This window comes from Alnus glutinosa, chromosome 8 (genome assembly GCF_958979055.1).
Source record: "Alnus glutinosa chromosome 8, dhAlnGlut1.1, whole genome shotgun sequence".
Classification (NCBI taxonomy): domain Eukaryota; kingdom Viridiplantae; phylum Streptophyta; class Magnoliopsida; order Fagales; family Betulaceae; genus Alnus; species Alnus glutinosa.
The window spans coordinates 25,080,361-25,104,005 of record NC_084893.1 but is presented as its reverse complement, the minus strand read 5'-3'; the positions used below and the strand labels follow the sequence as shown (position 1 = coordinate 25,104,005).

Genomic DNA, 23,645 nt, shown 5'->3' with positions numbered 1-23,645 from the left:
AGTCATCCATGACGTGGCCGAGTTCCAGTGGATTAAATAATCAGGAGTTGTGGCCTTTGCGCGCAGTGAATACAAATTATACAATTAGGTCTAGGTACGGCCCCCTAGTTGATAAGTCGTCTCGAAAAAGCAACAACTTCGAAGGGGGAGCTGGGTAAAGATATGTTTTTTCACTTCGACCTGCAAAAAGACGAAACCACCCCGTAATGTGCAGCCCAATTAGTGAAAATCACGTAATTAAAATCGAAAAGCGAGGGCGGTTCCATAAAACACTGCAACTTGCTCTTTGCTTTCTCTACCCCTCTTATTTCAAGCTCTGATAGAGAGAAAGTCGGAGAGAATAAAGAAAGAGAGAGAAGATGAAGGGGTGCGAGCTCTGTGGGAACGCGGCGAGGATGTACTGCGAGGCGGATCAGGCTAGCTTGTGCTGGGGCTGCGACGAGAAAGTGCACTGTGCGAACTTTCTGGTGGCGAGGCACTCCAGGAGCCTGCTTTGCCATGTGTGCCAGTCTCCGACTACATGGAATGCCTCGGGGCCCAAGCTCACTCTCACCGTCTCAGTCTGCGACGGCTGTGTCGAGAGCCACCGCAGACCGATCTGCAACGGAGAGGATGAGGCTGTAGTGCTGAGCGATGATGGTGGTCATGATGACGATGATGAAGATGAAGGAGATTATAGTTTTGGTGAGTATGAGGACGAGGACGAGGACGAGGATGAAGGCGAGGATGAGGATGAGAATGAGGATGGGGAGGGAGAGAATCAGGTGGTTCCCTGGTCTTCTACTTCTTCGGAGCCGCCGCCGCCTCCGGCGAGTTCTTCTGGTAGCGAGGAGGATGAGGAGGAGCCATCGACTGCTATTTCGACATTGAAGCGGACGCGAGAGCATACGGATCTCGATTCAGATGTGAGTGTTATTTTTTTCTGGATTTCGATTCTTTCTTTTCCGTTTTGTTCTTAAACCTTTTTAGTTAGAAAATTTGATGATTTTCTTCGGTTTTCAGTTCATTTTCTTTTCTTTTCTTTTTTTTTTCCCTACGATTTCTCAGCAACCAAACTGATAAGTAGCTAATATTTGGCTCTAGTAGAAGATTTAACGGTGAGATTCTGACGAGTGCAGGATGAGATCGGATGCTCCTCTTCTATAATGGCCTCTGGAGCATTAGCAAGTGAGGAAGCGAGCTATTCGGGCTCAACCAGAGCTACGAAGCAGCGAAGAATCGCCGATGCGAACAAACCAGAGAGACTTCCAGAAGAGTCAAGATCGACGGCGATCATAAGCTCGCTCAGAAGACTCCAAAACGACAGGATCGTAGACGATGACGACGCGGCCGCTACGGTTCTTGGGATTTGCAAGCTGAGCAGAGACCACAGCCGTTGATTTGTGGATCTTTTTCTTTTCTTTTTCTTCTTTTTTTCCTTCCCTACTTATTATTCCCAACCACAGAATTTGAGGTAGTTTTTCCCTTAGCTTGTATGAGGCTTGTGAGTTAGTGGATTTTTATTTTTATTTTGTAACCTAATATTCCTTTTGTGTTTATTGGCATCATTTGCAAGAGTGGTCATCGTCAACAGAGTTCTTTTTTTTTTAGAGGGAAAAGAGGAATTCTCATTAATCACTCCGGGTAATAAAATTACAATCAAATTGAGACAAAGCTCATATTCTATTAAATTGAGACAAAGCTCAGAACATTGCAGAGACTTACATTATAGGCACCCCGTTACAGTTATCCTAGAAATACAGATCATATTAACAATTGCTACAAATAAGCCTAACCAACAAAAAGATGCATCTGCGATTACATAAAAATTACTACTTGCGCTATGGAGTCGGGCATACAATCTGTGCACAAAGCAATGACTAGGATAGATTGACACAGAGCAAAATGTTAAGTACAATCTAAAAAAATAAGAAAACATCCAAACAGAAGCATCCGTCGAAGGAGCTGCCATCGGCGATGGCGCGTGTGCCACACGCGCCACCGTCGAGCCTCACCCTCCCATCTCCCATAACACCCCAGTACACCGGAAGCCACCAATCACGGCAAAAATGACGGAGCATAGCTCTCACGCAAGGCCGAGGAGAGAAAACACCCTGGCAAGTGACAACCACGCGCCGGGCTCCGGCGATCATTTCGGCCGTTACGACGCGGCGGCTAAACCAGATGGCGGCGGCAAGCAAGGCTGGAGGGCGCGTGTCGACCTGGGGACGGCAGAACTTTATAGATCTGGAAATGAAAGGAAGACAAACATAAAGCACACCAAACCCCTGCCGCCGACAACACAAGCGGCGGATGCATCCCCCTAGGAGCTTCTTTGAAATGATTTCCTATCATCCAACAAATAAGAATCGAAAAAAAACACTGCACAAACCTCCCAAGTCCTAGTGGACTAGGAGGACCAAAACAACCACCGCCGAATCTGAGACCAGGGGGACAAGAAACCACCGCCGGAACTAGTCCGGAGGGAACAAGACTCCCCAGTCATAGAGACTGGGAACCTCTAACCTCCATTGAAAAAACCCAAGGAGGACCAAAAAGATCTCTTAGTCCAAGAAGACCAAGGATACAAAAACCATGCCGGAGGAGAGAGAGGTTCTCCCCCGGCAACACTGACTACGAAGGAGGAGGGACTTTCTGTGGGAAGGGGAGAGAGGGGCTTTTTCTTTCTTTTGAGAGACAAGAGTTGCAAAGCTCACCCCGGCAGCTGCAACTAATTTTCTTGACTAGGACGCGCAAGTCCACATTAATGTCAACAGGATTCTTTTTGCATATACATAACATGGAGAAAAAAAAAATAATAATAATAATATAAGGAAAAAAAAATTGTTGAACTGGAAAATTTGTTTAAACCTCAAATTTGAAAATGAGGGATTGGGCTCCTTGGGCATTCTTTTGGGCAAAGAAAATGGCATATCATCTGTTGCCAAGACTGAACCAACTTTTTTCTCCCGAGGGTGAGGGATTATCTTTGTTTATTTATTTATATATATATATATAGAGAGAAAAAGAAAAGATCATTATTTTTTCTATATAAGAGCACTAGCAGCAATTTTCAATTATTTTGTTTTTTTATTCTTATTTTATTCTTTTTCTCTCTTTTTTACTTTTTCTCTCTTCCTTATATCAATTAATTATACTTCTTTTATATTAAAATAATACATAGGGAATGAATAGTAAACATGTATACATAGGGAATTACTATTTATTTTCAACCCCCTCATCTAAATATAAGGTATCTGCTTGGGAGATTTTTTGATGTTTTTCATGAAATTTTTTCTAAATATAAGGAAGAAAATCAATATAGAGTAACCGCTATTAGTGTTCTAAGGCAAGAGTAATGATACATAATAAATCCTATTCGACTAGGTTATCCTACTCCATTAGGACCTAATGGAGTAGGTTAGCAAATTTTTAATATTTAGCAAATTTTTCTTTTCATTTCAATATTTTTTTTTTCTTTTTCAAACACCTACACTTTAAACATTTTGAAGTCACGGGCATTTCTTATAAAGAGTATTTATTATTATTATTATTATTATTATTATTATTATTTTTTTTTTTTTTTTTTTTTTTTGGTAGTTGCTCACTAATTTTTAGGCTAAAATATCAAGTCAACATAGGTGTGAATACACAAGTCAAAGACGTAGGGATTGATCGGGTTGTTTTGCATTACACATAAATGTATAATTGGTCAGGCTGATGATTTAATGTATTTGTCCAAATGTAAACCATTGGATCTTAAAATTGTGGCGTGGCATCCTTCATTTATCATCGTCACTAAGAAACCGACGGATATCCGTACCCTAGAGAGGAGCATATCCCATTCATTCCCAAGAGCCAATGGTGCCCTGCTTCCACCTGCCCCCCACTATTTTGGCTATTTTAGGAATTTTAATATCATTATTACTTACTTAATGGGCATGACTTGGATTAGTTATTGTGAAAATTCATTGTTATATTTTAATTATAGTAACGTTAAAAATTACATTTTTATTCTATAATGTTAATGTGGCAATTCTAATCAATAAGGGTTAGTTAGAAGCTGGGATTGAAACATGGTTTCTTCCATTTCTCTTTTAAATATTGTGGATGTTTTATTGAATCCATAGTCTACCTAGATTACATCCTCGTCTTACTGGGCTGATGCAGTCTCTAGATTAACCTTTGCGGGCACTGGCATATCAATCCAATAAAATGATAATGAACGAAAATTGTAGCATTTAAGGTGCATTTGGCATTACTATTTGAAGACGTACAATTTTAAATGTTAAAGTACGATTTTAAATGTCAAATTGCGATTTTACCAAACGCTTAACTGTATGTTTAAAAATTACGTGTTTTAAATTGTACTTTTTAAAATTGCAAAAATAAACTAAACTTATCATTTCTCATTGCTTATTTACTTGTGAATTACAGAAGTATTTTCATCCATCAAAAAAGAGTAGGTCGCTCTTTGTTGTTTGACCCGAAGCAAAAAGAAAGAAGTGGATGATGTTAACAGGGAAGATGTGGATGGCGGTGGTTGTTTGTACTATTTATAGTAAAATAGATTATTATAATAAATAATGATCAAGAGGCTTCTTTATCGTAGGACAGTCCCTCCTCCCTCGACCACATGTCCTAGAACGGGTAGCAAGTAATGTTCGCCGGCCATGTTTAAAGAGGTTGTCCCCAGCAATAGAATTTTGAATGGAAGCTGCCACGAGGGCAGTTTGGTTGGATATGCGAGGTTAGGTAAGTGCATACAGGAGTTGTGTTGCGGTTCCAAACATGTGGGGCTCTTAATATCTACTTTGGAACACTGGGCCCCACTCCAATATGTCTTGTGTGAGTGTAGTTGTTATGAGTGTGATGCATAAGTATCTCCAATTCATCATTCATTTGACATGAGCTATCAAGTAGTAGGAATTTTGGCCGAATTGGATGTACGGTGGATACAAAACTAAACCTCACCAATATTGTTTTGTTTCATTAATTAATGAGATTTGATTATTGCACTACAAGCCCACAACATGAGCACAATCACCTTTCATATGAGGGTGAAGTCCAGTATGTGAGGCTCACCTTCATGTGAGAGGTTGTTGTGCCCATGTTGTAAACTTGTAATAAAAGTAACATTTTCCTTAATAAATTAAATGACATAACACGTTGTGTTATATGTCCGTCGAGCAACATGTCAACTTGCAAAGCTTGCATTGGTCGAGTCGCAGAAAACTCGGTCGACAAAACTAAAACTTGATTCATCGAGCCTCTAAGATTTTTTGTAATTATACTGTTTCTGAAATTGAAATTCCATGTTTATCCTTCCCTTAGACTTCTAGCTAGCACCTAAAGAGAAATTTTTGAAAGTATTGGTGGCGAGAGAAGAGATATATATAATTTACACACATTTTGTACCTATAATTTTTTTTTGGCAATTTTTTTTAAAAAAAAATAAAAAATAAATCATAACATACTGTCAAAAGGTATTGTGTACAATTTGTGTATAAAATAGATGCAAATAACATATCTCGTGGGAAAAAGATTGAAAAACTTAATGAAATTATGAGAAAGATGAATCAGAAAAGTTTGTAGAAAGTCTAAAGAGACGAAATATGTGATACTTATCTCACAACTCACAAGTAGATAAAAGTTTTATTGCATGATTTGTGTAAATGAATATGGATTATCATGTTAAATATGTTTGCACACTTAAGTACTAAATGTGGTTTTATAGGTAAAGAAATCTCTTTACAAGATGTGAAAGTAAATATGTGTTATATTATGATTTAGGTAGTATTCAAGAAAGAGACTAGACATAATAATATTTCATTTCCTTGTGCAAGATAACCATGCCAACTGTTTTTTCTAAAGTTTCCCCTACTAAACTAAACCAAAGTTGCCCCTACTAAATGTCCTAACTAACGTCAGCATAGTCATGATTTTGCCACACATGACGTCAACATAGTCATGGGGCCCATGATGTGAGTATAACCATGGATCGGGCAATGATGTGTTTCCATTACTATGGCATCATCATAGCTGTGGTTAAATGCTACCCTATAAATCATGGAAGTTAGGGCAAAGATGTCTCATCAATAATGTTTAATGCCACTCATGATATCAACATAGTTATGATCACAGAATGAATAACATATTGAGTTAAAAGTGAAGAAAATAGGAAAGAAAGAGAAAGAAACACAAGATATTATGTAGTTCAGTCTATAACCTACGTCCAGAGATTAAAGTCATAAGAGCTACATTTTGCTCTTATTTACTTGATGAGATTTACAATACAAAAGGCTTATATTTATAAGAGAAATAGGGTAAATGAGAATAATACAAATATGATACCATATTTGAATAATATTTTAACGATAATGTTTTACTTACTGAGTCACTTATTCATATTTCTACTTGTAAAATATTGTTTTACAAAGTTTGAGCACACTGCGGTAGTAGACGAGCAGCTGGAGTGGTCAATAGATAAAAGCTTTGAGGGTATTGGGATTTTGATATTTTGGCTTTGTAAATATAACAAATGTAAGAATTGATAGATTATGATATTTTAATTAAGGTTTTAAGTTAAATAGTTGATGTAAATATGTGGTTTTATGTGAATAAAAAAAAATTATGTTTCAGTTATTACTCTGTATTATTTTTAGAATTTACAGTTTATATATTTTAGAAGCTAAAAATTTTATTTATAGCATTTTCTGCTGCAAATTTAATATCGAGGCATAGTAGTAACACCTCATTGTATTTTTAAGTAGGTGAAAATTTTGGGGCGTTACACGTTCAGGCAGAGCTGTACCTCATCAACAAGTGACACCTCGCTAAGGATGTAGCTCACTATAGGACACGAATTCGGCTCACACTTGGTCAAGGTTGTACCTTATCTATGACACCCTAAAAAGCTTGTCCTACATTGGGAAGCTCAGATACCCACATTGAGTTGATAGATTATAAAGATGCTCATGAATGCTAAGTACCACATTGTGGTTTCTTACTATGAAATATTGAGCTTTATAAATAATTTTCAAATTATAACTTGACTAATACTTTTAAGTGATAGTGCAAATGTAAATGTTTTTCCTAGGTCATTACACTATTATTAGGCGACACTTGGCCTTAGTTTTATCCGTTGGTAGACACTCTGCTTAAGGAAGGACATACAACCAATCCAATATTAGCTCCCATATCAATCAAGTGGTTTTAACCAGAAATTTCAAATAACATCATTACTTTCTGATCATAATTTCAATCCTCTAATATATGAACACCTGAAACTAACTATATATGGTAGTGACAAAAGATTTTATGAAAGTTCCTTTTTCCTTTATTTAAAAATTTTCCTCAGAGGACAAGAACTACTCAATTTAAAACAAGATTGGTTTTTTACCACTGTGGTTCTTTACATTCAAGTGCAACAATATTTAGTCTTTTGACAATGGGTAAGAAACTTAGAAGGGGGAGCAAGGAAAGTGTTGGATTAATGTGAGAACATACTAGCGATTTCATTCACTAATATCAGATAAGGAATGATCTTACCCTCAGCATCTAACAAATCCAGTCTACTCAGATTCATCCAAAAAAACAAAAACAAAAATCAGAAACCCAATCTACGCAGGGAATGCATTTAACTTGTTGCCACTGTTGGAACTCAAACAAAATCTAACATTCTCTGGTGATTGACCAGAGAAAAGCACCAAGTGGATTGCTCTGCTAATCTTATTCTAAAATCTTTGTTTGATATTTTGAACGACCCATTTTTTTTTATATATACAAAAAGAATGCTCACTTAGTCATTTGATTTCTAATTTCAATAATATAATCCTTCAATTTTTGCTCAGATTTTAGGGTTAAATACCTCAGAGGTACTTGAGTTTTACGTGTTTTTAAATTTAGTATCTCAGTTTCATTTTTCGTATCACAGGTAGTACCTGAATTTGAAAAAAAAAATCCTAGGTAGTACCTGTCAGATTTCTCGTCCAAATTTCAACTTCTCGCCACGTGTCAACCGCTGAGGTTGACACGTGGCACCACATAAAAAAAATTAAAAATTAAAAATTACAAAATTAAAAAAATGATTAAAATTAAAAAAAAATGAAAAAAAAAAAAAGAGGGGGGGGGGGGGGGGGCTAGCCACCCCCCTTGGCCACCATGGGGGTGGCCGGCCATCCCCATTTTGGCCAAGGAGGTGGCCCAGCCACCCCCTTGGCCGGTCTGACCGGTCTGGGGTGGCCGAACCACCCCATAGGGGGTGGTTCGGCCACCCCAGACCGGCCAAGGAGGTGGCTAGGCCACCTCCTTGGCCAAAATGGGGGTGGCCGACCACCCCCATGGTGGCCAAGCCACCCCCCTTTTTTTTTTCTTTTTTTCTTTTTTTCTTTTCTTTTTTTAATTTTAATCATTTTAATCATTTTGTAATTTTAATTTTTAATTTTTTTTTTATGTGGTGCCACGTGTCAACCTCAGCTGTTGACACGTGGCGAGAAGTTGAAATTTGGACGAGAAATCTGACAGGTACTACCTAGGGTTTTTTTCTTCCAAATTCAGGTACTACCTGTGATACGAAATGAAACTGAGATACTAAATTTAAAAACACGTAAAACTCAGGTACCTCTGGGGTATTTAACCCCAAATTTTAAATAGGTCACTCTATCAATTTTTTTCGTCAAAATAAATAGTTTATCATATATCACATATGTCTCAATTGATACGCTATTATTCATATCAACACTTTATATCAATGTCATATCATTAAGCACCAAATTTTCCATTAAGAGAAAAAAAAAAAACTCAAACTCAGAAAACAAAAACCATATTCTTTGTTATTTTAATCTTTTAAATTTATAGCGTTCGATGAAAAACCATTAACTTTAACGCTGAGATAGACCCTGACACGTCAAATGAGACACACATGACAAGTATAAAATCGTTAATTTTGACAATAAAGTAATAGAGAGACCAATTTAAAACTTCAGTAAAACTTAAAGAACTTATTCTTAAAATTAAAAATGTAAAGACTAGATTCAAATAAGTTGAAAATTTAGTGGTTAAATATAATTTTTTCCTTTTAAGTTTTCAAGTAAATGTGGTGTCTAAACATATTGTATTGAGTTCTCACATCCTAAAGTATTAGTTTACAACAAATTACAAGTGTTAAAAATCCCCAAACCCATGAGTAATAGACAAAAAAAATATTCTTTACACCCATACTACTGAATTCTTTAGATGGATGATCCCCAGTTCTTTAATGATAAAAATAATACGAACTTCATGATATTTGATGATGTAGTTGGTTACAGGGTCAATCTTGAGCAACGACAACAATATTAACATGAAGAATGAAGTGTAGCATGTGATGCATGCCATGTCACATGTCAGTTCCAATAATTCCCTTTGCTGAGCAACTCATAGTTTTGATTTTTCTATTTGGGAATATTAGACAAGTCCGTGTCCAAAAATATAACAAGAGAGATAAACAAAGCAGAACAGGTTATAATTTTTGTTGTTTTTTGTTTTGAGAAAACAAAACACAAAACAATTTTCACTTTTTCAAAACACCACTGTGATTGCCCGTCAACCAAATTTTTTAACACAGCAAAAGAGCACGAAGCAAGATAGTTACATAAAAATATTTAAGATCAGAATGGGGTCGACATCACAATGCAGCAGCATAAAGCCTAACAGATCCAAAAAAAAATTCTCATCCATACATGTATCATTCCTAATCCACCCATAGTTCATAGTTCATAGTTCATACATAAAGAGAATCTTATTGACACGACACAGAGAAAGCACTCTACAATCCACATTAATTCTTCAGTGTGTCAGCTGATCCTCGTTGAATCAGATTCCTTCTATACTTCCTACAGCACAAAAGCAAGCTGAGATGCAACCAAGAATCTAGATGACAAAAGAGAGGAGAGCACATGCAGGAAACAATGGTATTCGTTATTGCAAGTGCAATATGCATGCAGAAAGTATGAAACTCGGTTTATATAAACCAGCTCTGACCAGAAAAGAAGCAAATTACTAAGCCGGAAAAACTTTTTGCAAAAAGCAATCATAAATGAAGAACATAGATAGTAGGAATATTTAACACCTATATTCATACCCGCATTTGAGAGGATCAAGCCATGACACCATTTACCTACTAAGCATCTGCTTCAAAAATAGCAACAAATAGGGATGTTAGTTTTATGAGTGATAATTATAGATTTCAAAACAGAAAAGAAAGCCAGTCAACCGTTCCAGCATGTTACGTGCCTAATTTCTCAAGCGCATAATGGATAATTTTAAGGTAGTTCGAGAAACCCTAAACCTCCCCAAACAACTACTAGAGTTGATAATTAACTTCTTTGATACTTTATTCAACAAGCAACCAGCTATATATAGCCTTACAATCCCAAAAAATAAACATAACTAAAGATAACTACAGAGATACGTATGAGGCATCCCTTACAAACTTCTACTAACATACTAACACCAAGGATATACACAATCCTTTATTCTTTACTATCCTTTCTACTTGATAAACTCCAATAGATAAATAACAAAGATAACTTATGTGGAACTCTTCCTTCTTATCCCCTACTCCCATGTTTGGTGCGTAAAGCAGCGTTCAACCATCCTACTGCATCCAGTTCGAAGATATCCTTTATTGAATTGAAGAATCACTTGCAAGAATTGATATGCAGGCAGAACCTCTGGTAACAATTTGTTACAAATAAGGAGTAATTATCTTTTCCCCCCATGAACTACCAAAAAATGCGATGCCCCCATGAACTACCAACTCGACCAAAATAAAGCATTCAACTACCAAAGACAATCATTTTCCCTCCTTCCGCCAGTCAAAGAGGTTAAAACAAACGGTCAACGGGTCACGTGACCGTCACACGCCGTTTTACCCTCATTTTCTTCCTCTTTTCCCCCCATGAACTACCACCATCTTCCTCTTTTACCCCATGAACTACCACTATCTTCCAACATGCCCCCATATAAAACGGCACATAACCAATTGACTGTTTCTTTTAACCCCTCTAACTGACGGAAGGGAAAAAAATGGTTGTCTTTGGTAGTTGAATGCTCTATTTTGGTCGAGTTGGTAGTTCATGGGGGAATCGCGCATTTTTTGGTAGTTCATGGGAGGAAAAGGTAATTACCCCTACATATAAATTAAAATTTTGGAAGACGTATAAGTAGAGAAGGGAAGAAGAAAATAAACCAAACACGTGCACCAAGATTTACATGTTTCAGCTTGAAAACCAACATTCATGGGCCGAGATAACCAAGATAGAGTACAAAAGGTGCTGAAAGATACTCAAGCCTAAGCCAAGACATCTAAAGTCTCACTCACTCAGACATCTTTCAACCCTAAAACCCTAATTCAGATTCTTTGTTCTACAATAAATACCAAATTATTATTCCTTATTAAACAAGGAATAACAATTACTAATGTGACAGGGAAAACATTTACCTCTCCCTCTCACACTAGTAAAACTTAAATATGCAATTTATTCAAAATGGGAATTTGAGGCCACTTTCAACAAGAAATAATACACCAAGATAACTGCAAAATTTGTTGTTCCCCATCTTTTGAAGTCTTAAAGCAATAAAGCAACAGTACTGCAGTCCCACGAAGTTTCAGAAGTGCCCAAAAAAAGTAAGAAATCAGTTTGACAGTATTGTTTTATATTGAATCTAAATCAAATTTGCGAGCAATAAATAGACATGTAATACTATGGACATTGTCAAGTATATCTCGATGCATTTATGCTTGAATATGGTATATCAGAACAGAAGAAACACTTGGTAGAACTCAGCAATGTGATACTGGATAAATCTTCACTCTGAACCATTATTGTGGTAATAACCCAATCTCCACGCATTATTAATCAATAGAAGCTATGCAATCCTTGTACAATTTCTTTTGGATCAAGGCAAGATCACAGTTAAAGGAAGCCTGATTTAAATCTTAATTAGGATAAACTTTTAACCATTTTGAAAACAAATTGTCCCTTTTGCAGTCATCTTATGAAAGTTCATCACAGTATTTGTAATTGGTCAAACGGGGATATACTTATTAGGCTTATATATTAAGTTCAATGCACTAATAAAAGCAAGATGTTTTCTACAGAAGCAAGCAGCAGCAGTGTTAGCAGAAAATGATAATTGATGCTCGTATGCTCTTCCCCTTGGGCACCCCCAAGTTTTTTTTTTTTTGGGTGGAGGTGGGAGGGGGGGGGGGGTAATCTTGTACAGTAGCTAAACCATGACAAAGCAATTATAAATAATAATAATAATAAAAAACTGTTTCTTAAAACTCTCCAAACTAGGCCTAATTAAAACAGGGTTGGTATTCTAATGAAGTTAATGGGTCACACGGGATTCATTAGGAAGGGTTGAAAGGAGTTTTCTAGGTGTACTAGATTTGAGATGGGTGACGGTTCAAATGTTAGTTTTTTACATGACGTGTGGTGCGGGGAGCAGAGCAGCCCCTTAAGGTAGCTTTCCGAAGTCATTTAGCATTTGCTGCTTTAGAGAGGCCTCTCTGGTAGATCATCTTTAGCTATCTAATTGCACTTCTCAGTAGAATGTTATTTTGTTAGAGCGATGCATGATTGGGAGATGGAATTCTTTACTTCGTTTTTCAATCAATTGAATTCCATTCAGTTGAGATGGGGCGGCGAGAACAAGCTTTGTTGGGCCCTTCCAAGAGAGGGTTGTTTGATGTAAGATCATTTTATAATGTCTTAATTCCTCATGTTAGTACTCCTTTCCCTTGGAGGAGTAAGGCCCCTTTGAAGTAGCTTTTTTTGCTTGGTTGGCCGCATTAGGGAAGATCCTCATTTTGGATAATTAGGAAAAAAGCAAATCATTGTGGTAGATTGGTGTTTCTTGTGCAAAAAGATTGGAGAAACCGTAGACCACCTTTTACTCCATAACAAGATAGCTAGTGTCTTATGGAACTCTATCTTCGGTTTCTTTGGATTAGCGTGGGTCATGCCCCACCAAGTGATAGATCTCCTCACTTGTTGGAGATGGAAGTTTGGAAGTCCTCGAAGTGAAGCTGTTTAGAAGACGATTCTGCCTTGCTTGATGTGGTGTATCTAGAGGGAAATAAATGATCAAAGCTTTGAAGATAATGAGAGGACGATGGTAGAGATAAAGGTTTTCTTCTTCAGTACCCTATACCAATATATGGCTGCCTATGAGTGTTTTCATATTTCTAGTTCCCATGACTTTTCTATTCTTTTTCCTTTTCTGATTGTGTTTTTCTTGTATACTTCATGCGCCAATTGCATTTTTAATTAATTTTGTTTCCTTATATTAAAATTATTATTATTTAAAAATAAAAAATAAAACAAAACTTTCCCATGTTTTGCAAGTCTGAGGGTCAAAACTTGGTGCACACTGAACCGTGGAAGAAGTACAAAGTGCTGTGCAAACCATAAGGAAAAGATACTGTGCCAACAAACGATTCTGATGAGAAAGACATCTTTAGTATACACCTATTAATTGTTTAAACAACATAATTATGGAAAGAGATTAGAAGCCTAATAAAGAAAAATCAATATCCACAAAACTCCAGGGATTCCCATAATTTGCCCAGAACAAATATCCAAAAAGCTTCGGCAACATAAGGTTGTTCAATTTAGAACTAGAAATCTATAGTTTTTTGTCCACCACCATCCTCGCCGGAGACGTCAACGGAGGTGTCCTCTGGGTTGGTTCTGAATCGGCTTCCTCCTAGGGGTTTGGAGGTTACAGCGTTGGGAGCTAAAGAGGGCGCGAGTCCAGCTTCATCGGCTTTTGTTGGGGTTTCCTCTAGGCCGGAGCCCTCGTCGGTGGCAGATACAGGGACAGTTTCAGGTACAGAGGTTTCTTCCGGGGGTGAGTCGAGCAGGTCCCAAGTGTTTCCGGCGGTTTTTAGCCGGACTCCAGCCTCTAATCTGTTCGGTTTCCCCCCTTCTCCGGCATCGAATATGGGTTTTTCGGCGGATTCTGCTTCTGTCTCTTTTAAGTTCACTCCTTTGGGGAAGCTTCTGATTCCTAAACCCCTTGCTGCCCCGTTGTCTCTCGCCGGAGCAGCTAATTTAGGAGATAAGCTGCGTTCTCCCCTCCCTGTGGTGGTTTCTAAGCCTTGTCAGTGTTACTACAGGAGGGCGAAAAAATTGAGGAAAGGGCATTCTGTGAAGTGGAATGATGGGCTACTTTCTGATTCTTTGGAAGCCGTGAAGATGTCAATTGACTACGTTGATAAGAGGGTTACAGGTGCAGAGCCGCCAGCTGAGAAGGCGGCAAAGCGTCCTGCAATGAAGAAGTCAATGACGCCAGTGCATCAGGGTTTTTAGAAAGGGGTTTCTCAACCTTCCCCCAATTTCAGTCCCTCCCGTGGCGCTTCAGGAGGTCAACAATGGCGGGGTGGTAGGTCCTTTGTCCCCTTCGAGTGGTTGCTTTAATGGTGTCTCCCAATCTCGGAATTGGCCAGTTGGTTTTGATCATAATGGGGAGATTGTGGTGTGGGAGGAAGATGAAGATGATTATTGGGATTGTTTGCCCTTAGATCGGGCGATGGATGGGGATTTTGGGGAGGAGGCTTTGGCTATTCGGGATGCCATGGAAGAGGAGTTCCAGTTTTTTGCGCGCCAGAAGTCTAAAGGGAAAGGGGAGCTTCTAAATTTGCATAGTTTCATCAACTATGGTGAAGCGAACTACCCCTCTAGGCGTAGTAAAGGCAAGGCACACTTGTTGTAGGTTTGTTGTGCCTTGACGGGTAGTGGGTAGTATTGTTCTTAGTTGGGTTCTTTTGTAGCTTGTTTTGGTTCTTTTGTGTTCTGGGGCCTTGGTGTTGTGGGTTTTTTTGGGTTAGCTTTGGTTTTCCCTGTGTATACTTCCTGTGTACTTAGGGACGTCTTACGCTTTCTTTAATAAAGTTCTTCTTACTTATCAAAAAAAAAAAAAAAAAAAAGAACTAGAAATTCCATGGTTCTCAATGATCTTTTTATTTTACTGCTTATAGTAAGTTGACGCAAACTTCACCACTCACCAATACCTACAGCTACTAATCCATCCCTAATGCCGATATCAAACAATAAATATCGTTATTAGGTAGGTCAAAGGCTCCCCGAAATGTAAAAAGCAAAACATCTTCAGCAATCGACAGCATATACGACAGGGAACCTAAAATGTCAATGAATTTGGATCTAATAAATTCCTGTAAAGCATAAAAATTCACTTGTCTGAACCCTAGTTCTATAAATCAGATATTTTTAAAAGTATTATCTTGTTGACTTTTAACAAAAAAAAACTAATCATCATATGCATGATTGAGGATGTGCACTACAAACTTCATCCCATGCATATTAATCTATACTTCTCAGATGTGTAACTTTGCAGGTGTCAGTTTTTGAAGCACATTTTTATTCGGCAATTACAGTCAGTTTGTAGCTCTATACAAGATCCCCACAAATGGTTTCAGTAAAACTTTGTCCCTCACATATCCACAAATACAAATCCGTGTTCTTAGTCACTATGGGTTTGTTTGTTAAGTTACAAAACATTACAGAATAATGCAAGTCACTATTCACATTTTTTTTTTATTATTATTTTGACATTTTTCAATAACAATCAATATCAAAACATTCTCACTTTTTTCACTTTTTATATCACATCAATAATTTTTTATTATTATTCAAATAAAAAAATGGGATAAATACCCCATTGGTACCTGAGTTTTACGTGTTTTTAAATTTAGTACTTCAGTTTTGTTTTGTATCATAGGTGATACCTGAATTAAGGGTAAAAACCCATTTGGTACCTCTGTTAGATTTTCCATCCAAATTTTAACGCCTCGCCACGTGTCAACCGCTGAGGTTGACACGTGGCACTACATAAAAAAAAATTAAAAATTAAAAATTAAAATCTTTAGAAAATGATTAAAAATAATAAAATTTTAAAAAAGAAAATTAAAAAAAGAAAAAAGAAGAGGGGTGGCTGAGCCACCCCCCTTGGCCACCATGGGGGTGGCCGGCCACCCCCATTTTGGCCAAGGAGGTGGCCCAGCCACCCCCTTGGCCGGTCTGACCGGTCTGGGATGGCCGAACCACCCCATAGGGGGTGGTTCGGCCACCCCACAGTTGAAAAAAAAAAAAAAAAAAAAAAAAAAATTGAAGGGTTTTGGCCCTAGGGGGTGGTTCGGCCACCCCCTAGGGCCAAAACCCATCAAAAAAAAATTGAGGGTTTGCCCTTGGGGGTGGCCGAACCACCCCCTAGGGCCACGGGGGTGGTTCGGCCACCCCCAGTCCGGCCGGTATGGGGGTGGCCGAACCACCCCCGTGGCCCTAGGGGGTGGTTCGGCCACCCCCTAGGGCCAAAACCCATCAAAAAAAAATTGAGGGTTTGCCCTTGGGGGTGGTTCGGCCACCCCCTAGGGCCAAAACACTTCAAAAAAAAATTGAGGGTTGGCCCTTGGGGGTGGCCGAACCACCCCCTAGGGCCAAAACCCTTCAAAAAAATTTTTTTTTTTTTTTTCAACTGTGGGGTGGCCGAACCACCCCCTATGGGGTGGTTCGGCCACCCCAGACCGGCCAGACCGGCCAAGGGAGTGGCTCAGCCACCCCTCTTCTTTTTTCTTTTTTTAATTTTTTTTTTAAAATTTTATTATTTTTAATCATTTTCTAAATTTTTTAATTTTTAATTTTTAATTTTTTTTTTATGCAGTGCCACGTGTCAACCTCAGCGGTTGACACGTGGCGAGGCGTTAAAATTTGGACGGAAAATCTAACGGAGGTACCAAATAGGTTTTTACCCTTAATTCAGGTACCACCTATGATACAAAACAAAACTGAGGTACTAAATTTAAAAACACGTAAAACTCAGGTACCAATGGGGTATTTATCCCTAAAAAAATTTACTACAATACAAAACTTTTTCACTTTTTTATACAAATTCTTTTTATTTTATATCACATCATCACTTTTTACTAATTCCAAAACTAACGACCCACTACTCTGTTCTGTTCTGTTATTTGCCAAACAAACCCTATATTGAAGAGTCAGAATTCCACTTTTAAACCTCATCTGTAACATTATCACCATTAATGTCACAGTCAAGTAAATGCAACCCAATCTCCCATCTGATTCGAAAATAAGAAACAGACCCATCTGGACAGTTCATAAAAGGTCAAACCAGACATACATTGGACCTACCCAACTAGTTACTCCAACACATGCCTAAAAAGAATATCCATTCTAGATGGCATCTTTTTCCAGAACATTGAAGTTATGTGGTCACTCTCATATATCCAAAAATGACAAGATGAGATGTTGCCAAAGAAGATGAGCAATCCTGCTAATTCTTGCATGCTCCAAAAAAGAAACATCTTCATACTACTAAAAGCACAAACAACCACAAATTAAGAAGGCGTCTAAGCAATTTCATCCACTTTCAAACAGCATGCAATTTGGCTTTTGTAGCACACCCAACCTTCCCAATGCGAAATGGTCCATAGTTAATAAATTAACAAAAAAAAAAAAAAACCAAACAAACAAACAAATCAATCCCACCCCAAATGCTATACTTTTCCTTGTTATAATTGCCTCTAACAGCTATGAACGAAACAAAAATCCTCAAACCATGCAAATAACTATGAATATAGTGAGCCTCTATAAGCTCATTCCCAAGTCACGGCAATTCACTCATCTCAGTCCCCATACAATCTAATCATACCTCAAGCAACAAAACAACCATCACTAACATAGCTGAAATTAGACACACTAAGTACAAAAACCAGTCCCATAACCAATCACAAATTCTACTTAATTCAATTTGCTTCATACAAACATGAAATGCAAAATCAGATACAAAATCAAAAGAACAAAAGCAAAAACCCTAACCTTTCAGATCGTTCTCCTCCTCCTCTTCCTCTTCCACCTCCTTCACGACGGCCACGGCTCGGGCAGTGGCATCGGCGCGATCGCAGGCATCCTTATCTTCGGGATACCGCACCACGACGACAGGACAGACGCAGTGGTGGACGCAGTAGTCGCTAACGCTGCCGAGTCTACCGTCGCTGCCGCGGCGAGCCGCACCAAACCCTCTGCTCCCCATGATCACCGCATTCAGGCCAAGCCTCTCGACCTCCAGGCACAGCCTCTCCCTCATGTCGTGGTCCTTCACGATGTGGATCTTGTACGGGATCTGCGCCTCCCTCAGCGGCCTCGCGAGATCGGTGACCTTCGACGCCGTGAACGCGTCGAAGTCGTCCTCCAGCTTCTGGTCCGGCGCTTTGGTGCCCGTGGCGGAGTTGGCGCTGTGGCAGCCGTCCACGTCGGAGGGGGAGATCGAGAGGTCAATAGAGCCCCAGTCAGCGCCGAAGAGGACCGAGGTGGGGCTGACGTGGAGGAGGATCACGGCGTCTCCGGGTCGGATGTAGTGATTCACGGCCCAGCGCACGGCGTAGGCCGACTCGTCGGAGAGATCGACGGCCACGCCAATCTTGCGGCGGGCCCCGGCGGTGGGCGTCGGGGTGGCCGCCGACGTGGCGGAGTGGTGTCTTGGGGAGGCCGGGTGGTGAATTTTGATGGTTGGGAGCTGTGGATGGTCTGGGTCAAGTGAGGAGTCGTATTGCTGGTGGTGGTTTTGGGGATGCATTTGGTCAGACTAGAGAGAGTGATCGGATTCAGAAAGATGAGGAGCTTTCTAGACTGGTTAAAACAGTGGAAGAGTGAGTGGAGGGCGGGCTAAAAAGGGGTTAAAAAGGGGTTATGCTTGTTATCTACCAGCGTATAGCATCTTCGATGGGCTCGGACCGTGTCCGCTGTCCGGCCAGGGGATTTCACTACTTGGGTTGGGTGCATCTCACATAGGGGTTGGCGCGGGCCGGATTGGGCCAGATTTGCATGTTTCCCACAACCCGCCCCGTAGTGAACGGGTTTGAAAATCGAGATCCGCAACCCGCATAGTGAATGGTCAACCCGCTAGGCCTCGAGTATTGCGGATCGGAACGGGTGCATGCGGGTGAGGTTTTTTTTTGGGGGGGGGGGGGCCAAAAACCAGAAAAATAATTCACAATCTTGTTAACCCAGTTCAAAATTTGAAAATCCCGATTGAATCAACCTCACCAGCAAACAAGAACAAGAAGAAAGAACCAGAATTACCAACAAACCCAACTGTAAAGAACTTTTTTATTTTTTTATGTGATTGTAGATTGAATGGGTATGTGTATGTGAGAATGTAGAGATGAAAGTGTATATAAAAATGAAATAAGAATCGAGATGAATGGAAAGTGCAGAATTGTATTGAATGAAATCAAAGGTACACAATCCGGGCAATTCGTGACTCTAGTTGTGACTTAAAATTTTTTTGGAGAAAAATTGATAAAATCAAAGGCACACCCCTAGTCATGACTCTTATAATTTTTTTAGGGAAAATTTGATGAAATCAAAGGCACACCCCTAGTCATGACTAATAATTTTTTTATGAAAAATTTGATGGTACGAGTATAAAGGGATTGCGGGGCGGGGCGGGTGTGCAGGTGAGAAAAAATTTAATACCGCAACCCGCCCCATAAATCACGGGTTAGCATATTTAGCACCCGCACTCTTTTAGAAATGTCTTATATCCATTATTGATGAGGCGGGTTGGTGCGGGGCGGGGCGGGTTCGCGGGTACGTGTGGGTTTTGCACACCCATAATCTCACAGCCCACAAAACAACAAGATTACCTTTGGCTGGTTGGTAAAAAAAAAAAATTAGGGGAGTTCAGGTCAGAATCAGGTGAGTAGATGAAGGCGAATAAAAAAAAGAAAAATAGTTTTGACTAATAAAACAACGTCGCTTCCGAATTTAATCCCAAAACGACTCCGTTTCGTCTAGGGAAATGAGTAAAAAACAAAATCTTAATGCATCATTTTCAAAAATTAGATTAAGTACATTAAAAAAGCTCATTTGTTTTTTTAAGCAAAAACAATATGCCCATATAAATTAAGTCCAGAGCTTCTTTTTTTTTTTAAAGGCCCAAAAAGGAGTAAAAAATACATAGCGAATGTTACGGAGGGTTAGTACAAAAAACGACCTGTCTATATGCAGTTATAGGCGAATTCCGCTTACCCGTACCAATATAATGTGATTTACGCCCACTACCCAAAAAAAAAAAAATGGTAATACTTCTTCTTTTCCTCATAAACTCTTTATCATTATTAAATGTCAAACTTAATTACAACTCTTTAATGCAATACCAAGATGGAATAGGATTTTCTCTTTCATTTCATTTAAAATTTGGATTGGGTTTATGTGATTTCAAGTATTCCATGAGAAGGAGAGATAAAGTGAAATTCAATCTAAACCCTTGAAAAAAATGACCGTATAATTGTTGGGAATTTTTTTTACAGCACTTAAACCAAATCCTTAAAATTAATGATCAAGATTTTATTTTATTTTGTTTAACTATGTATGTGATGAATATAATATGATATCATTTAAAAGTTTTAAATAATTTGTCATCATAGACACCATAAAATAAAATATTAACCGTAAAATAATTTCTCCCTATTTCATTTGAAATAAAAAGTTTTTGTCCGCACTAGATAGCCTACGAGCCTGTTTAGATTGTGTTAAGGATCCGTTCAGTGAAAAGCCTAAAACTGTGTTTTAATTTATGAAAGCTTGAAAATGAGATAGATAAAACTAACCAAAAATTAAAGAGCTGTTGACAATAGTAAGAACGAGAAATCTTCAGAGAACTCTGCTTTGGTTTTGTCATCTTATTAATTGTATTAATCCGAGACCTGCGGAGTGAACAAAAACTATAAGTCAAATATTTAAACTAGATAGTACTTTCACTGATGTGGACGTGCCGGAGTGGTTATCGGGCATGACTAGAAATCATGTGGGCTCTGCCCGCGCAGGTTCGAATCCTGCCGTCCACGTCGTTTTGGTGTTTTTTTCTTTTCCATGTAATAAGCATGTAGTATGTACAAAGACATGTCAATGCCTTTTAAATGTTCTTATTTTACTATTTTACCCTTTTATTTTTAAAGATGTATTATTTATACACATTTACATTTAGTGTGAGATTTATCTCACATATATAAATTTCACATCAAATAATATCATTTGCATTATTTTTAACAGAGTAGAAGAACTGATGATATGTACATGAACCTAACTTTAGTAGGTCCAATCCAGCCATGGTTCCCCTTGATTTCTGCACGCTAGCTCCTTTATCTCCTTCTATATATATATGATTCTATCTAATCTCCTGCATTATTCCCTCATAAATATTTAAAGATGGTTCCACACGTTACAATTATTAATTTTTTAAAAAGATTGTTATGGTTTCTATTTATTTTTTTAGTTCTCAAACTCTATAAAAATTGATAAGATATATATTATTTACGATTATTTCTAATTAATAAACTTTAAAGAGAATATATATATACCTATCAATCATTTGTACAAATCTACAAAAAAATAAAATAAATAAATAAAAAATCATTTGTACAAACTAATAATTGTAACATTTCCTATACCAAGGAATTAATAGCCGTGATCCTCTTGGAGAATATCTTTACAAAAAGTAATAGTCAGTTGTAGTGTACGATATTTGATACCCGAACCAGGAATGATTTAATTCCATAGCCATGCATAATCGTCAGGATCGGAGCTCATACTTTTTGCTTTTTAGTCGGTAAACACTTCTTGTTTTTTTCCCATATTCTTAATAATCTTAACAAAGAATCGGCTATATATATATATATATATGGGCTTCATGTGCATAATTACACGATCAGCTTTTCCAACATACATGTGAAGATGTCATGTATATTATTAATTACTCTTATTATGGAGGATGCCATGTATATTCTTTGCCTAGAAATAAAAACTTTGGAGAAATACTTCTTATCATTTTAATCTATTACTCCATTTGCAATGTTTTCTATAAACTTAAACAGTCGGCAAAGTGGCAAACACATCATCACATAGGAACAGAATCAGAATTTCTCATTCGGAATGGTCAAAATATAAATGAGAGGTTAAATCTAATTTTTTTTATATGGATCAACCTAATTTTTAAGCCTGAAAATTAAGAGTTAATTTTTACACGTACGTGATGTAAAATGATCATTTTACCACATAATTTTTTTTAAAAAAAAATACAACTATACCCTTTTATACATATATATATATATATATATAATCCTCAATGGGAGGCGACTCTCGGCCATATCATGGGTTTGACAGGATTTTCTTGCTTATTTTCATTTTGCTTAAAATAAAATTGTCTTATGCAAGATATTTTTGTCATTTTTAGTCGGGTGAAATATCTTTATACCCCATTATGTTAGAAGGCAATGGGTTTGACGGGCTTTTTTTTTTTTTTTTTTTTTTCATTTTTTGAAAAATAAATTTATCTTATATATGCAATATCTTTTTGTCATTTTTACTTACATGAAATGTCTATTATACCTTATTTCGTTAGAATTTATGTTAAATTCTAACAAAAGATAAACATTTCAACTACGTGGTAATTAAATTGGTAGAATACATTACAAAAATTAGACCAGAAACATTACCCATTAGGTGGTGCATATATTGAAAGGGAAAGTATATAGTTCCAATCCCCAAAAACTTTTCTTCCACCATATTCTTCTCGAGCTAGTGGCCGGGAGTTCTATTATCAACCAATATTTAGGACACGTTTGCGGCCTCTACATCGAAACAAAACTTCAAACTTTAAAACATGGCAACAAAGAAAAATACAAAGGCAAAAAAAAAGGTAGCTTTTTACCATAATAGATATAGCAAGATAGAGGAAGAGAAAAGAAAAAGGTGGTCATAATAAGCAGAACAGTGGGGGATCACCGGATCAGTGAGGAACCAATCAAAAAAAAGGAGTCGGAAAAAGCTTCCACAACCTTACTTGTACTGAGACACACAGTCACCTGCCTGTCTACTACCATATTTATACTCATTACACATTTGTACCTGTCGTGGTGTTGCATGTACTGATCAGCAGCCACCCGCTGGTGATGATCAGCCATCCACACGCAGCTCAGTACTGTCGTTAAAGCAACAGTAAGGTAGGGCAGGAGTTCCTTTCACGGTTTTCAAAGCACCCCCACAGAAGGGTTTGCCTGACTCCTATAAACGGAAAGCCAGAGATGCCCACCTTGTGTTTCAGCACATAAAGATGTAAACTAACTCTGGAACAGAAAAACGGCCCTACTTTATAGAAAAAACAAGTAAGCTAGTTGGAGAAAAGAACTGCTAGGGTTTTTCACCTCTCTCAAGTTTAAATTACAGCCTGTACATATATATATATATTTTAATTCCCAGGATTCATTTTTCTTTCTTCCCTACTCTTTGTTTCAAATATCTGTAATGATTTGAAGTAAATTAAAGCTCTTTCTTTGTAGCTGTCAAACCCTAAACGACCCACCCGGGCCAAAAAAACCAAGAAGATAAACTGTATTTTAGAAGCTCATTCTCCACATCAAATTGGTGGGCAATGCCACAGTACTCTCTGTTCATTGTCTACACTTGAAACATCTTATAAAGAGATTATGTTGGTGTTTGAGAATATAGAGATTTATCTGGGTATATCCCAGATAGTACAATCAGTAGATAATTCTCATATAGTAGCTGGGTTGAGTT

At 37.9% G+C, this 23,645-nt stretch overlaps 2 protein-coding genes and 1 non-coding gene across 5 annotated transcripts; 2 read left to right on the top strand and 1 right to left on the bottom strand.

Moving 5' to 3' along the window:
- LOC133876493 (zinc finger protein CONSTANS-like) lies at nt 1–1,554 on the top strand. 2 transcript variants are annotated; one of them, XM_062314781.1, is made up of 2 exons: nt 1–911; nt 1,119–1,554. In XM_062314781.1, the coding sequence occupies exons 1-2, from the start codon at nt 360–362 to the stop codon at nt 1,377–1,379; spliced, it is 813 nt and encodes a 270-aa protein (XP_062170765.1). In that variant the 5' UTR covers nt 1–359; the 3' UTR covers nt 1,380–1,554. The 2 variants fall into 2 exon arrangements, with proteins under 2 accessions (XP_062170765.1, XP_062170766.1); XM_062314782.1 differs by having other exon boundaries at nt 23–905.
- An 8,120-nt stretch (nt 1,555–9,674) lies between these two features.
- On the bottom strand, nt 9,675–18,753 carry LOC133874926 (universal stress protein PHOS32-like). Of its 2 annotated transcripts, XM_062312853.1 has the most exons (3): nt 17,886–18,750; nt 10,103–10,149; nt 9,675–9,854 (listed from the first exon to the last, which is right to left on the bottom strand). In XM_062312853.1, exons 1-2 carry the CDS (start codon nt 18,640–18,642, stop codon nt 10,142–10,144), a joined length of 765 nt encoding a protein of 254 aa, XP_062168837.1. In that variant the 5' UTR covers nt 18,643–18,750; the 3' UTR covers nt 9,675–9,854; nt 10,103–10,141. The 2 variants fall into 2 exon arrangements, with proteins under 2 accessions (XP_062168837.1, XP_062168836.1); XM_062312852.1 differs by lacking the exon at nt 10,103–10,149 and having other exon boundaries at nt 17,886–18,753.
- Nucleotides 18,754–20,835: 2,082 nt separating this feature from the next.
- TRNAS-AGA (transfer RNA serine (anticodon AGA)) lies at nt 20,836–20,917 on the top strand. Its single transcript has one exon. It is a non-coding gene; the product is annotated as a tRNA-Ser (tRNA).
- The last annotated feature ends 2,728 nt before the right edge of the window (nt 20,918–23,645 follow it).

What these genes read in the sequence shown, in the direction of transcription:
- LOC133876493 (XM_062314781.1), top strand. Translation starts at nt 360, where the DNA reads ATGAAGGGGTGCGAGCTCTGTGGGAACGCGGCGAGGATGTACTGCGAG. An exon ending in ATCTCGATTCAGATGTGAGT is followed by an intron (nt 912 to 1,118) that starts GTTATTTTTTTC and finishes TGACGAGTGCAG; the next exon opens with GATGAGATCGGATGCTCCTC.
- LOC133874926 (XM_062312852.1), bottom strand. Translation starts at nt 18,642, where the DNA reads ATGCATCCCCAAAACCACCACCAGCAATACGACTCCTCACTTGACCCA. An exon ending in GGAGGAGAACGATCTGAAAG is followed by an intron (nt 9,855 to 17,885) that starts GTTAGGGTTTTT and finishes TTTGTGCTGTAG; the next exon opens with GAAGTATAGAAGGAATCTGA.